Here is a 15,982-nt window from a genome sequence, read left to right on the forward strand (position 1 = left end):
AAAATCACTTCTACTGTGTAATGCTGACAGGAAAATTACACATCATCCATCTTTTTTTTTTAATAACTGGTACCAAGAAATTTAAGTTCCTCAACTGCTACTATTCCATTTTTTAAAAAATGCATATTATATTCAGATATGCATTTAACTTCATTCACATGGATACTTTTAGGCAATGTAACTTCTAGAAATGCTGAAATTTCCAGAATTCCCAATTAGCTTGCCTATAGAAATACACAAGGAATGAACCCTGGGATGTTTAAGAAATTCTTTGTATCCTGCCTTTTAAGACTGTACAAATGAATATTCTCTCCATAAGCGAAGGACACATAACCCAATTGTATTTGTAGAACATGTCATGAAACATTAAACATGAAGCACCGATTTCCCCCCTTATTTTAATTTATCAAATGTTAACATGCTGCCTGTAAACAATCTGCATAAAAATGACTGTTAGAGACCAAGCATTTTAACTGAATGGTGCAGTGATTAGTCTCTTCTCAATGGAAAGCTTTCTTCTTTAATTCCTTCTTTTGTGATAATGCAGATCTTTAGTGCATCTCCTGTATAAACATCTCTTTCTGCAGCAGAAATGAAGACATCCTTTACCAGCTGCAAAGCCTTTTCCAAGGACAAAGGCAATTGTTTCACATCCTGCATGTTCTTGAGGCCAACCTTTTAAAGAGGAAAAAAATTTTTTTTAAATAAGTTTATAGCTTAGTAGAACAAGTCTATTGTGTTGATTACCACAGCAATGATTCAGCATTACATTATAATAATTTCACCTGTTCAGATGCATTAATACAACTATCATCTGAATGTAGCAAATCAACATTCTGCAAAAGCGAAGGTGTCTTATCATTTAAATAAAAGTAGCATTCAGATCAATGAGTTGTATTAAGAGGAATGAAGTTATTTCGTTCTTTGCTTGTATGTGAGCAGTTTTCCAATGTCTACGGCTGAACACAGTTCATTAGATTGTAGCACGGTTTTGTAGGAACACACACACACATTCTACCAAACGACTCTGCAGAAATGATTGCCCTCTCACTTATTCAAAAAGAACCTGACAGGGAATTGAACAGCTGGGGTCCAAATGGAGTCAGAGACGCTGACAAGAACCAATTTTATATAAATAAATATATTTAGAGTAAACAAGGTAGGGTAAACAGGAGCATCGTCAACTAAATCAACACAGCAGGAACATCACGAGGTAAATTACAGAGAGCACACAAGGCACACACAGGAAAAGAGTGGGAAATAAGAAACTCCCCCTTTACACTCACAGTAACCAATCATAGTTCAGATTCCCTCATGCAAGTGGCCAGCTCTCTTCAACCAATAAGCTATAACTGTGTGTTCTTACTCATTGTCCAATCCTTCACTTCTCCAGCTATTAAATTTTAAGTATCTTAACAGAACCCAAAGCTAGTAGGCGAGAGAGAAAGATCAAGTTGTGTAAAACTATTCAATCTAGGCTTATAAGGCTTATTTTTAAGTCACATAAGCAGAGTAGCAATACAATGTCAGCGGTTATGAATTTACCTTCCTTATTCCTACTATTTTTCACAATATATAATCCGAAATGAACAAACCACATTATGGTTTAAGGTGCTGAATAAACCACATTATGGCTTAGAGTAATGGATTCTTTCATCTTCTGAAAAATTATTTTGATAGCTCCCAAATAATTTCAAATATTTTAGAAAGAATTAAGGCCCCAAATATCACCCAAATATGCACAACACTGGAAGAACACCTACCTGATTGTCCAGCAGAGGTTGCAGCATAGCACTAGCTGATCCACCAGCTTTGAAACTATCTCTCTGGTAAGATCCTACTGGATCAAAACTGTAGACTGCACCTTTCCCTAGAAAAGTAAAATATGTGTATAGGAATGTCACATGCTGGAACAAGGAACTTGACAGTTAAGTACAGTGTAACAAAATCAATTCAAAATGATACCCACTAATAGAGAACACAATAAAAAATAATGAACCAAGTTAAACCACCAGTAGGGATGAGGTGGCTCAGTGGGTTAGGACGCTGAGCCTGTCGATCAGAAGGTCGACAGTTTGGCGGGTCGAATCCCAAGTGCCGCGTAACAGAGTGAGCGCCTGTTACTTGTCCCAGCTTCTGCCAACCTAGCAGTTCGAAAGCACATAAAAATGCAAGTAGAAAAATAGGGACCAGTACGGTGGGAAGGTAACAGCGCTCTGTGCATCTTTGGCATCCAGTCATGCCGGCCACATGACCACAGAGACGTCCTCGGACAAGCGCTGGCTCTTCGGCTTTGAAAAGGAGATGAGCACTGGCCCCTAGAGTCAGAAACAACTAGCACGCATGTGCAGGGGAACCTTTACCTTTACCTAAACCACCTAATGCAAACCAAAGATTTGTATTTCCTAAACAGAACTTTAGTTTAAACAGAACTTTATACCTGTTAAACAGATGTAGCAAAACTGAACAGGTATGATCACTAACTTGGAAAAAGACATACATACATACATACATACATACATACATATAAATAAATAAATAGTTAATAAATAAAAACTTAACACTATGCAAAAATATAAAGTCTGTATCATATCTCCCACATGCTTTTTGTCTCACAGAATTTATACTGTTAAATGGAGAAAATGAAACAATAAGTCTGTTTGCTTCTTTTCTTTAATATATATAAATCGAAATACGGTAAATAAATAAATAAATAAATAAATAAATAAACATAGGCAAAACACTTTAGATCACAATGACTGATCTTCCCTGATTTTTTTTTAAATCAGACTCGTAACAATACCTAAGAGCACACCAGGTGTTACAATTTAATGATAAATATTAATTATTTCTACCTATTATTTTAGATCTTGTGCAAACTCTAATTTTCTTGTTTACAATATAATAAATTGGTTACAATGAAGAATCATCATACCTATAGAAAGAAAATTCTGCATCTATCCTTGTGAATGTATAACAATTCAAATGGAAATCTTTGCACCATGTTCAGTGTTCTCTTTTAGGTCTGTTGCAGGGCATGACACTCCACGGACCTCTTCAAATTTGGAAGTTTTTAATCAGGAGAGAAAAGCCAGCTACACTAGGCTATTGCATGCTCATCTTTTGATCTAACCTCGTGTTTTGTTTGTGTGAATTGTATTTATTTGTAGTAGGATGAAATTCTCTTCAAGAAAACTAAAAACTCCTTCTTTTGTGAACTGAACATAAATATCCAAAGAGATTGATTTTCCCCCCTTTTAAATTCCATAGAGTTTAATTCCACCTATGGAATAAGTACAAATGAACATCACAGGCTGTTTAAGCACCAGAGGATTGTATTTTAACCACCCAACTGTGATTCATACCACAACAGAAAACTATTATGGTGAAACCACATGCTTTACTAAAGATTTACACATTTATAAATACGCAATTACTATCCTGGGATTTACATATTTGGAGAGATGAAGCTGTCATGTTATTTTAATGGCTGTTTTTAATCAGGACCATCTTGTTTTATGCTTTTCATTGTTTTAATTTAATATTATATTTTGTAAGCTACTGAAAGCCCACTAGAGTGGGCAACTACAATCAATTTAAATAACTTTTATATTAGTATGTGTACTAAACATATTGCTATGTTCGTATTAAAAATACAGTCCACATCAGAAAGCTTTTACTATTTAAACAGTAACTTCAGAATCATATTATAAGAATTGCTTTATTTTCCCAGTCAAAGCTATTGTCCAATATCTCTGTGCAAGTGATCGCCTTACACTTTTACAGGAATCCAAATGGATCTTACCTTCCTCATCCAATCCACCAATTATGTTGTAAACATAATAAGGGAAGAAGCGTCGCGAGTACAGGATTGTAGAAAGCATGGCTGCAATTGCTCCTGAACTCATGATCTTATTATTGGAATGCTTGTACATCTGGAACATATTTACAACAGAGGTAAGCAAAATGGTCTTGCTGAAATTGTCCCTAACATGAATTTCCAAGCAAGCAGATATCTACTGAAAAAACATATCAAAATAAAACAGGACTCATTTGCTCTAGCCAAGAAAAATAAATCAGAATTTGTTAATGAAAAAATAAATTAGGCTGATAATTTACTTATCATATTACACCATCCAAGACAGAAGATTAATTTTCCTCTTCTGCTACAAAAATACAGTAGCACTGTACTACTTTTGGTACAAATTCAGCTTTTATATAGTTTGCAATAAGCTTTTTAACCGCCACAATCACTCATTATTACAGGTTTCCTATATCTCATTTATACAACTGAGATTACTGGTAAATAGAAAATGAAGTAAATTCATGTTGTGACTTGCATTATCTTTTAACAACACTATACAAGTGAAATATATCTTAGCAACTTCCTTAAAGAGGCATACCGTATTCTCCGGCGTATAAGACGACTGGGCGTATAAGACGACCCCCTACATTTCCTGTTAAATTATAGGGTTTGGGCTATTTTCAGCACCCGGTGTATAAGACGACCCCTGACTTTTGAGAAGATTTTTATGGGTTAAAAAGTAGTCTTATACGCCAGAAAATACAGTATTCATTTATTGCTATATGTCACTTTGAAAGGATATTCCAACAGTTTACAGAATAATAAAACCAGACAGTTTACGAAAATATAAAAGATGAAACTTGTAAAGAAAAGAAACATTTATTTTGAGTATTTTCTGTTTTTTAGAGCTTCCTGTGATGCAAATTATAAGTAAAATAGCACTTAACAGAAAAAGTTGTAAAAATACTTATGTAACAACCTGAGCAAGCCCAAATTAAACACTGAATTTATTATGTGTATAAAGAAGAAAAGGGGATTTAAGCACCAACACATCAAAAATGTAACAATTGAGTACAATTTCAATACTAAGTCATATACAATAACCTACTTTCAATCTTGCTTCAAGGATTTTAGTAAGGGTAAGACAGTCTCCATGAAATCCACTGCAGCCAATAACTGTTGTATCTGTCCTGTACAAACATAGTATTGATAAAATTGTAAGTAATCTTGACACACTACAACAATGTATTCTCCTAGGGTTATTTTACATATCCTTCTTTCAATACTGCAGTAATCTACGCCAAATATGGAAAATAACACTTTCAACAAGCGTCAAAGGAACTGATTTCAGGGAAGTTACAAAAGCCTCATTGTTTATATGCATGTGAAGCACCACCCTCTCCCCAGTCCCTTCCACATCCAACAATTATGAATTATTCAGCACACAGTACAAGAAAACACAGTGATATTTTTGTAAATTCAAGGGGTTTTAGATCTGTTTTTTCTTCAAAGATTTACACTGTTACTTATAATGACTGTCTCAACCGAAAGAAGCAAAACAGGGCAAATTTTCAAAGGGCACACCCTAATCAAAATTAACAGATGCTCAAAATTCCTTATGTAGTTAATCTTCAAGCACAGCCTAATGGATTTGAACTAGCAGTCACCCAAGCCAAACTGGGAAACGATTTAAACCAATGTTTCTCAACCTCAGTAACTTTAAAATGTGAGGACTTCAACTTCCAGAAATCCCCAGCCCATCAGTCAGTTAACCTTCATCTTAAAAGTTGCTGAGCTTAAGAAACACTGGTCTAAATCTATTGGCCTTTTTCTGCTTTAGACTGAGAGACAGCGAGTGATAGTAAAATTCATGGCTGTATGGGAATATTACCCAAGATGCCCCTGATGCTAGACTTAAACTACTGCATTGCTACTCTACAACAGGGCTTTTCAACCTTTTCACCCATTGTACCACTTTTAGGATATGGCAGCATCGGAGTACCACCAGTTGCCTAGCAAGGGGTCAAAAACTTGATGACAAAAAAAAGGGAAAAAAAACAAACAAAAAACCAAAAACAAACAAAAACAAAAAAGTGATGAAGTACAGGTAGTCCTCGACTTACAACAGTTCGCTTAGTGACTGTTCGAAGTTACAATGGCACTGAAAAAAGTGCCCCCCAAGCCACAGCCGAGCAAGACACCTGCCTGCCCGCCTGGTGGCGCTCTTCCTTCTGTCCGAGGTTTTCATTGTCGTGGGCATTTCTGTTGAGGATTGGCAGCGGGGGTGGGGTGGGAGTTTGGTTTTTATTCCCCCCCATCTGCTGAGTGGTTGCAGCTGGTTTTGGTCACTTCACACGACCCTGGGACACTGTGACCATCATAAATGTGAATCAGTTGCCAAGCATCTGAATACAAATCACAAGACCCTGGAGTTGCTGCAACATTCCAGCTGATCGGCGCTTCTTCTGGGCTCAGAAGCACCAGGATTGGTGCTCAGCTCCAGCTGGATCCTGGCGCTTCCGCTGAGCCCCGACAGCCCTGCAGCTCCAGCCGTCTCTCGCTCAGGCTTGGGAAGTGCTGCCACCGGTTCAGCTCATTCCCCTCCCCTGCTACCACTTCTCTATGATGGTCGCGTACCACCTGCCAGGTGCCAATGTACCACAGGTGGTACCCGTACCACTGGTTGAAAAGCCCTGCTCTACAACACTGGCAAATACTGAAGTTATTAAGATACATTTTCCCTCCCCCAAGCTAAATATTTCATTTACTTATAGTGAAGCATTTTACTTTTCCAAATGAAATTAAATCAGAGGAAAACTTATCCTGAGTGAATGAATTTTTAATCATTGTTACACTTTAAAGTTAGCACACATAGCAATAAAAAGCTACATGTGCTCACTTTTCCCCAGGATGGAGGGGGGGAAAAAATTCACCAGAAAAGAATATTTGTAGCTCCGGGTTGAACTGTGGGGTCCTTGGTGCTGAGCTTGGTTGTTTTATTGCAGATGTTTCATTACCAAACTAGGTAACATCATCAGTGCACATTTCACAATCTTTTTGATATGCAATACTGGACGTGCAGGGTGTTGAAACCTGTAGTTCTCAAGCCCTCTGATAAAAGAATACACTATATGGAGCAACTGAAAAATGTATTATCTTAGTAGAAGTATTAAGAATAGGCTAAGTCTTTTGGTAATGCAACTGTTGTTCTATTTAATAGATGAATTTAAAAAAGAAGTATATAACAGAACAGATTGTATTAACACAGTTTTAGTAATTATAACATAAGACTACTCATTCATTCATTCCCTGGTCATCCCATGATTGGGCTACTGAAATGCACTCTACATGGAGCTACCCTTGAAGAGCATCCAGAAGCTACAGCCAGTGCAGAATGGTGCTCACCTTTAACGCCCTTCATGGCATGCATCCAGGCTACTGAGGGCCTGTCTCACCCAACTGGGATTGGCCCGTCACACTTGTGCTAGCAAAGGAGACATGCTGTGGGTCCCATAGCCGGATTATTCTGCCTAGTGAGATCCAAGAGGAGGGCCTTCTCTGCTGTTGCTCCTCTGGAACATCTTGCCTCCCCCCATGTGAGGTTGGCTCCAACCCTCTTATCCTTTCATAAGCGCTTCAGGATTAGCTCTACCAATTGAGTTGGGGTCCCAACAGGGGAACAACACAGCAGAGGTGTTTGCTCTTCATCCCACCTCTCTCCCCTCCACCCCCGCCCTCCCTACATGTCATCAGATTCTAATATTTGGCTTTATATTTTAATGTACTGTATAAATACATTTTTACATTGCCCAGAGTTACCCTGTGATACGATGAGTGGCCAATAAATTTTATAGATAAATAAAAATAAATGCTTTTTTATGAGTATGTTCCAAATATCACTAAGCCTGGATCAAACTTACAGCTTGTAACATTTAGGGCTATCTCGGCTATGAATTGCATAGTCTTCACTCAGTCGGGTATCTGAAGCGACAACAACAAAGTCTTCACCAGCAATTGCCAATATGGTCCTGAAGGGGTAAAAAAAAAGAGAAAGAATTGATTTTTTTGGTAATTATTTAGCCTTTATTCATTTACATTTACTGTGGAACCTTCCATATCAGTATTTTAGTTTTCCTTGTGCCCTTTAGACTTTTTTTAAAAAAAAGGTAAGAGAATTATACTCAGTTGCTCACAGCCATAAAATATAAAAATATGTGGCATCAGTCGGGGTTCAATAGCTATGGGGAGCCGAAACAGCACTTTCCACTGATGATACGATACATAGGGGCACAATATGGGCTGGGAGAAGAGGGTTGTCTCAAGAAGTTTACTTTTTAGAAACATTATGGAAGTTCTCCAACATTCGTTCTATTTAACCTTGCCTTAAAATGTGCATTTCCCATCTCAAACTGGCAGGAAGCCGTTCTTCCAATTTACCTTAAGTATGCATTGATGGAGGCTTCCACACTGAAGCCTCAAGATACCCTCTTTTTAGTTTAGATGCTATTTACTTGGAAGTTTTCCCTAATCTCTTTTTATCCACATTTAAAAATTATAGAAAGCAATAAGATGGCAAGCTTTTAAGGAAAATTGTTTGTTGCCTTTCTTTTGAATTTTACATTTAATATTTACTATATTTAAAGGCTCCCTAAATAAGCTGGATAAAGGGTTTCCCTAAATAAGCTGGGTAAAGAGTCAAACAAGAAGTAGCATATATAAGGAAACTGAAGGTGACATCTGAAGCAAATAAAATCTGCTGTAAATAACACTTCAGGGCCAGGAGTTAGCACGTCCATTGAGTGTTGCTTAGTCAGTTTCCAAAAGGCAAACAGAAAATACTGTACACTCCTGCTTTGTGCATTAATATTCAGAAATTAAATATTAATTTAATATTAAACGGGTTTAGAAAATCCAATCCTGAACCATAGCCCTGGCACAAGATAATCTCAACCAGTTTTTATTTATTTTATTTTATTTTAATTCCATTTATATCCCGCCCTTCTCCAAAGACTCAGGGCGGCTTACAAGCTTAGCAGTAGCCTTCATTCTATGTATATGCCTGCTTATTAGGGCTTTCACACACACCCCAAGCGGCATTATTACAAAGTCAGCTTAATTGCCCCCAACAATCTGGGTCCTCATTTTACCTACCTCGGAAGGATGGAAGGCTGAGTCAACCTTGAGCCTGGTGGGATGCGAACCTGCAATAATTGCAGGCAGCTGGTGTTACTTAAGGAGGCATTAGCCCACTGCTCCACCAAAGCTCAATTGCCACAGTTGCCACTGGTAATTCAACCTTGCTTAAATTTCTGGGTTGCCTTTGGAAGAATCCCTACATTTAAGGCAGCACTAAATCCACACTGTTATGCTCTGCTGCTGCTTCTAACGTCAAAGTACGGCCTTTGTGGCTGTAATGATTTTACTAGGTTTTACCACCCTTTGTATACATTTAGTTCAGGGGTAGGCAACCTCGGCTCTTTTATGACTCACGGACTTCAACTCCCAGAATTCCTGAGCCAGCCAAGCTGGCTCAGGAATTCTGGGAGTTGAAGTCCGTGAGTCATAAAAGAGCCGAGGTTGCCTACCCCTGATTTAGTTAGAAGCCACATCCAGGCCTTTCAGGGGTTTACAGACGAGTTTTAAGTTACGAAAGAAAGAAGAGCTTGAGGAAAAACAGAACAACTGCCCAGTCTCCCACTGCACAGGGGGACGAAAAAGAAACTAAGCTCACTCGGAGCAGCTTGGCTGAAAGGCAGGGATCAGTCTAAAGGGAGACAAGAAACGAAGCGCTTACCCGCCATTGAAAGTATACGGAGAGAAGCGACGCTGCAGCGCAGAGCTCTCTCTCATCTCTCCGGGCAACCCGAACACAGGCTCAGCGTAGGCAGCGGCCGACAGCATCGTTGCTCCAAATCCACCAGGTTCCCCGCTTGCTGCTGTCTCACGGCAAGATGGTGGCAGCGGAAGCGGCTAATGTTGCCGCCCGGCTCCGATGGCCCTCACCCGTCACAGCGCCCCCTCTGACCAGGCGGGATATGAAAAAGCTCAGCGGCACGGGGTTTGGGGGTGGGAGGGGGGGTGGGGAAAGATCCTCCGAGACGCGGAATTTCTAACGCTAGGCAAGTCCCGCGAGAGCTGGGTTCGCACAACGCGCGCGGCGTGGCTAAAGCGCGGTTGGATGCTAGTGTGAACACTTTGGGCAACTGGTAGTCTCCGGAGATCTCGCTGGCTGAAAAGCTGACAGGATTACGGTTTAGGGCAGGGGTAGGCAACCTTGGAGCGCCAAAGAATTGAAGCCTTTGAACTCTGGTGCTGGAGAAGACTCCTGCGAGTCCCTTGGACTGCAAGGTGATCAAACCGGTCAGTCCTAGAGGAGATCAACCCTGACTGCTCTTTAGAAGGCCAGATCCTGAAGCTAAAACTCAAGTACTTTGGCCACCTAATGAGAAGGAAGGACTCACTGGAGAAGAGCCTAATGCTGGGAAAGATCGAGGGCAATAGAAGAAGGGGACGACAGAGAATGAGGTGGCTGGATGGAGTCACTGAAGCAGTAGGCGTGAGCTTAAATGGACTCCAGAAGATGGTAGAGGACAGGAAGGCCTGGAGGAACGTTGTCCATAGGGTCGCGATGGGTCGGACACGACTTCGCAACTAACAACAACAACAAGGCAACCTTGGCTCTTTTATGACTCGTGGACTTCAACTCCCAGAATTTCTGAGCCAGTATAGCTGGCCCAGGAATTCTGGGAGTTGAAGTCCACGAGTTCATAAGAGAGCTAAGGTTGCCTACCCCTGGTTTAGGGGGACGGCGTCAGCCTGGGTAAACTCTGACCATAATTAGAGAAGAGAGTATTTTTGGAAAAGGAAGAGCATTGCAACTGAGAATCGCTTCCAATGTTTCCAGCAGCTGTTGACTTGTGAATTAAAAACGACGCAATATCCCTTCCAGGATGGAGATCAGGGCAAGCAGGGCTAGACTAGAAAACCTCCAAAGTCCCTTCCAACCTTATTGTACTATGTTCTGTGACAGTGTTTCTCAAACTCGGCAAATTTAAGATATGTGTACTTCCAACTCCCAGAATTCCACAGCCATCATTTACTAGTTGGGGAATTCTCCGGGTTGAAGTATACATATTTTCCAGCTGCCAAAGTTGAGAAACACTGTCTCAAAAGTGTTTTTTTAAAGGCAATTGGACTGTTTTTCCTTGAGAAGAACAAAATGTTTCATTTCTTATCCAAGAAACTATCAGTTGTGATGGTGGTGAAGCATGGAGGATAGATTCTGACCGGATAGTGTGTGTATGTGGCGGCCGTGTGTGTGTGTGTGTGTGTCTGTGTCTGTGTCTGTGTTGTTCTTGACCTTTGTTGTACACTAAAGATAGGTGGTGTCTTATCCCTCCCCCTCTATTGAGGGCTGCTCAGTGTTGACATGAATTGCCTCTTTTATACCTCTTTCAAACCAATGATCCAATCCAATCAATCATAAATCCCAAGAAAACAAATCAATGAGGTGGGCAGAGATGAAAAAAGAAAAGAAAAACTCAAACATTCAGGAGGTGCAGGAAACATACCCACGCACAGGCACAAAAGCCTTAAATGCTTGTATACAAATGCCCAAAGCTTGGGGAACAAACAGGGCAAACTAGAAGCAATAGTACAGGTAAAACTCGAAAAATTAGAATATTGTGCAAAAGTTCATTTCAGTAATGCAACTTAAAAGGGGAAACTAATATATGAGATAGACTCATTACATGCAAAGCAAGATAGTTCAAGCCGTGATTTGTCATAATTGTGATGATTATGGCTTACAGCTCATGAAAACCCCAAATCCACAATCTCAGAAAATTAGAATACTGTGAAAAGGTGCAATATTCTAGGCTCAAAGTGTCCCACTCTAATCAGCTTATTAAGCAAAGGGTTCCTGAGCCTTTAAATGGTCTCTCTGTCTGGTTCAGTAGGAATCACAATCATGGGGAAGACTGCTGATCTGACAGTTGTGCAGAAAACCATCATTGACACCCTCCATAAGGAGGGAAAGCCTCAAAAAGTAATTTCAAAAGAAGTTGGATGTTCCCAAAGTGCTGTATCAAAGCACATTAATGGAAAGTTATGTGGAAGGGAAGTGTGTGGAAGAAAAAGGTGCACAAGCAGCAGGGATGACCGCAGCCTGGAGAGGATTGTCAGGAAAAGGCCATTCAAAAGTGTTGGGAACTTTCACAAGGAGTGGACTGAGGCTGGAGTCAGTGCATCAAGAGCCACCACACACAGATGGATCCTGGACATGGGCTTCAAATGTCGTATTCCACTTGTCAAGCCGCTCCTGAACAACAAATATCAGAAGCGTTTTACCTGGGCTAAATAAAAACAGACCTGGTCTGTTGCTCAGTGGTCCAAAGTCCTCTTTTCTGATGAGAGCAACTTTTGCATCTCATTTGGAAACCAAGGACTCAGAGTCTGGAGGAAGACTGGAGAGGCACACACTGCAAGATGCTTGAAGTCCAGTGTGAAGTTTCCACAGTCTATGTTGATTTGGGGAGCCATGTCATCTGCTGGTGTTGGTCCACTGTGCTTCATTAAGTCCAGGGTCAACACAGCCATCTACCAGGAGATTTTGGAGCACTTCATGCTTCCTTCCGCAGTCGAGCTTTATGGGGATGCTGACTTCATTTTCCAGCAGGACTTGGCACCTGCCCACACTGCCAAAAGCACCAAAACCTGGTTCAATGACCGTGGAATTACTGTGCTTGATTGGCCAGCAAACTCGCCTGACCTGAACCCCATAGAGAATCTATGGGGCATTGCCAAGAGAAAGATGAGAGACATGAGACCGAACAATGCAGAAGAGCTGAAGGCTGCTATTAAAGCATCCTGGTCTTCCATAACACCTCAGCAGTGCCACAGGCTGATAGCTTCCATGCCATTCCACATTGAGGCAGTAATTACTGCAAAAGGGGCCCAAACCAAGTACTGAGTACATATGCATGCTTATACTTTTCAGAGGTCCAATATTGTTCTATGTACACTCCTTGTTTTATTGATTGCATGTAATATTCTAATTTTCTAAGATTGTGGATTTGGGGTTTTCATGAGCTGTATGCCATAATCATCACAATTATGACAAGTCACGGCTTGAACTATCTTGCTTTGCATGTAATGAGTATCTCATATATTAGTTTCCTCTTTTAAGTTGCATTACTGAAATAAATCAACTTTTGCATGATATTCTAATTTTTCGAGTTTCACCTGTACATGAGGGAGGGTATGACATATTTGGTATTATAGAAACCTGGTGGGATAAAACCCATGAATGGAATGGACTGATGGATGGATACAAATTGTTCAAAAGAAACCGGTCTACAAAAAGAGTAGGGGGAGTTGCACTATATGTAAGAGAACACTACATGTCTATAGAAACGCACATGATCAAAGATCAAATTTTTCCAGAATGCATATGGGTCAATATAAAAAAGGAAAAAAATGATATTACCATAGGTGTATATTACAGACCATCCAACCAATCAGAAGAAATAGATGAACTCTTTGCCAACCAGTTAACAAATGTATGTAGGAAGCATACCACAATAGTAATGGGAGACTTCAACTATCCAGGTATCAACTGGGAGACAAACTCTGCAGCAAGTGGGAGATCTAACAGATTCCTAACCAACCTAGTCGACAACTTTTCATCCAAAAGGTGGAGGAGGGAACTAGAGGTAAAGTCATACTGGATTAATTCTAATTAATAGAGAAGAAGTGATAGAGGGAGTTGAAGTTGCCAGAACCTTGGGTGAAAGTGGCCATGTCATACTGGAATTTAATATAACACAAACACTAGCAACAGAAAACAATCTAACCGGTGTCTTGAACTTCAAAAGAGCTGATTTTAAAATCCTAAAGTGGAAAACAACCCAAGAAACGTGGGAAAATCTGAAAAATGCGAACATAAAAGCCCAGACCATCACAATACCACTGAAAAAGAAAAACAAGAAATTCAAGAAGAAACCAGCATGGCTGCACAAAGATCTCTCTGACAAACTGAAAGACAAAAAGGACAGATACAAAAAATGGAAAGAGGGGCACATAACTAAGGCCAATTATCAGCAGACAAACAGAACATGCAAAGATGAAGTCAGGAAAGCAAAGGCTCAGAACGAACAAAACTTGAAACAGAAATCATGGATAATAAGGTTTCCTCCAACATATTAACAAAAAGAAAAATGTCAAGGAAACTGTAGGTCCACTAAAGAAAGAAGATGGCAAGGAAATAATAGGCAACCGGGAGAAAGCAGAGCTGCTTAACTCATACTTTTCATCAGTCTTCACACAAAAAGAAACCATAGCCCAACATACCAAAAAAACCCACTGCAAAAGACAAATTAGAAATAAAAAGTAAAATGAGCAAGAAAATGGTAAAAGAACACCTATCCGGTCTTGATGAATATAAATCACCAGAGCCTGACAAATTACATCCCAGAGTTCTGAAGGAGCTGGCAGATGTTATCTCAAAACCACTGCACCACATTTTTCAAAAATCCTGGAGCACAGGGGAAGTACCTGAGGATTGAAAAAGGGGTGATGTGGTTCCCATCTTCAAGAAAGGGAAAAAAACCAGACCTAGGAAACTACAGACTGATCAATTTAACACAGTGGTGGGATTCAAATATGTGAACAACCAGTTCTCCATGTGGATGCCGCTTCTGGAAGTCCATTCTGGGCTTGGGCAACAAAAAATTAGCTACCGGTTCTGCCAAAGTGGTGCAAACCGGCTGAATCCCACCACTGGTTTAACATCAATACCTGGGAAGATCCTAGAAACGATAATCAAAAAACAGATCTGTGAACAACTAGAAGCAAACGAAGTTATAACTGGGAGCCAGCATGGGTTTATTAAAAACAAATCATGCCAAACCAATCTTATTTCATTCTTTGACAAAGTGACTAAACTAATAGACCAGCGAAATACTGTGGATATAGTATACTTAGACTTCAGTAAGGCATTTGATAAATTAGACCACAATCTACTCCTTGGTAAGCTAGAAAAAGGTGGAATAGACAACACCATCACCACCAGATGGATCTGTAGCTGGCTGACAAACCGAACTCAATGAGTAGTCCTCAACGGCACTACATCCACATGGAGAGAAATAAGCAGTGGGGTACTACAAGGTTCCGTCCCAGGCCCAATACTCTTCAATATCTTTATCAATGATTTAGATAAGGGAATTGAAGGGGAACTCATCAAATTTGTAGATGACACCAAACTGGCAGGAGTAGCCAACACCTCAGAAGACCAACTAAGGATCCAAAAAGATCTTGACAAACTTGAACAATAGGTCCTATCCAACAAAATGAGTTTCAATGTGGAGAAAAGCAAAGTTTTACATTTAAGCAGGAAAAATCAAAGATACAAGTACAGACTGGGCAAGACCTAGCTTAAAAACAGTAATTGTGAGAGGGACCTTGCGGACGATCACTTAACCATGAGCCAGCAATATGCAGCAGCAGCCAAAAAAGCTAATACAATCCTGGGTTGTATAAACAGAGGCATAGAATCAAGATCACGCAAGGTATTAGTACCACTTTATAAAACCCTAAGACCACATCTGGAATACTGCAGCCAATTTTGGTCACCATGTCACAAAAAAGATGTTGAGTTTGTAAAAAATTCAAAGAGCAACTAAGATGATCAAAGGCCTGGAGACTAAACCATACGAAGAACGGCTGCAGGACTTGGGTTTGGCTAGTCTAAAGAAAAGAAGAAATAGGGGAGACACGATAGCAGTATTCCAGTATTTGAAGGGCTGCTACAAAGAAGAGGGGGTCACCAAAGCACCAGAGGGAAACAATGGTTGGAAACTGATCAAAGAGAGAAGCAACCTTGAATTAAGGAGAAGCTTCCTGACAGTGAGTACAATTAACCAGTGGAATAGCTTGCCCCCAGAAATCATGGGTGCTCCATCACTGGAGATTTTTAAAAAGAGGCTAGACAGTCACTTATCTGAGATGGTATAGGTTCTCCTGCTTGAGCATGGGACTGGACTAGAAGATTTCCAAGGTCCCTTCCAGCTCTATTTTATTCTATATCCAAAATGTGGACTTTGCCATCTTCAAAAAAGTGACTTTTGTCTTTCAAATGCAGATAAACAGCTGAATCTTGCCCTGATGAATTTGATCTAC

General features: G+C 40.1%; 1 protein-coding gene across 1 annotated transcript; it reads right to left on the reverse strand.

Annotated features, from left to right (window-relative positions):
- Positions 1-391: 391 nt before the first annotated feature.
- Positions 392-9,822, reverse strand: PSMB1 (proteasome 20S subunit beta 1). Its single transcript, XM_083352286.1, has 6 exons — positions 9,600-9,822; positions 7,726-7,833; positions 4,914-4,995; positions 3,806-3,935; positions 1,764-1,870; positions 392-675 (listed from the first exon to the last, which is right to left on the reverse strand). The coding sequence occupies exons 1-6, from the start codon at positions 9,704-9,706 to the stop codon at positions 490-492; spliced, it is 720 nt and encodes a 239-aa protein (XP_083208412.1). The 5' UTR covers positions 9,707-9,822; the 3' UTR covers positions 392-489.
- Between the last annotated feature and the right edge of the window lie 6,160 nt (positions 9,823-15,982).

The sequence above is a fragment of the Vipera ursinii genome, assembly GCF_947247035.1.
Source record: "Vipera ursinii genome assembly, chromosome: 1".
NCBI classification, from domain to species: domain Eukaryota; kingdom Metazoa; phylum Chordata; class Lepidosauria; order Squamata; family Viperidae; genus Vipera; species Vipera ursinii.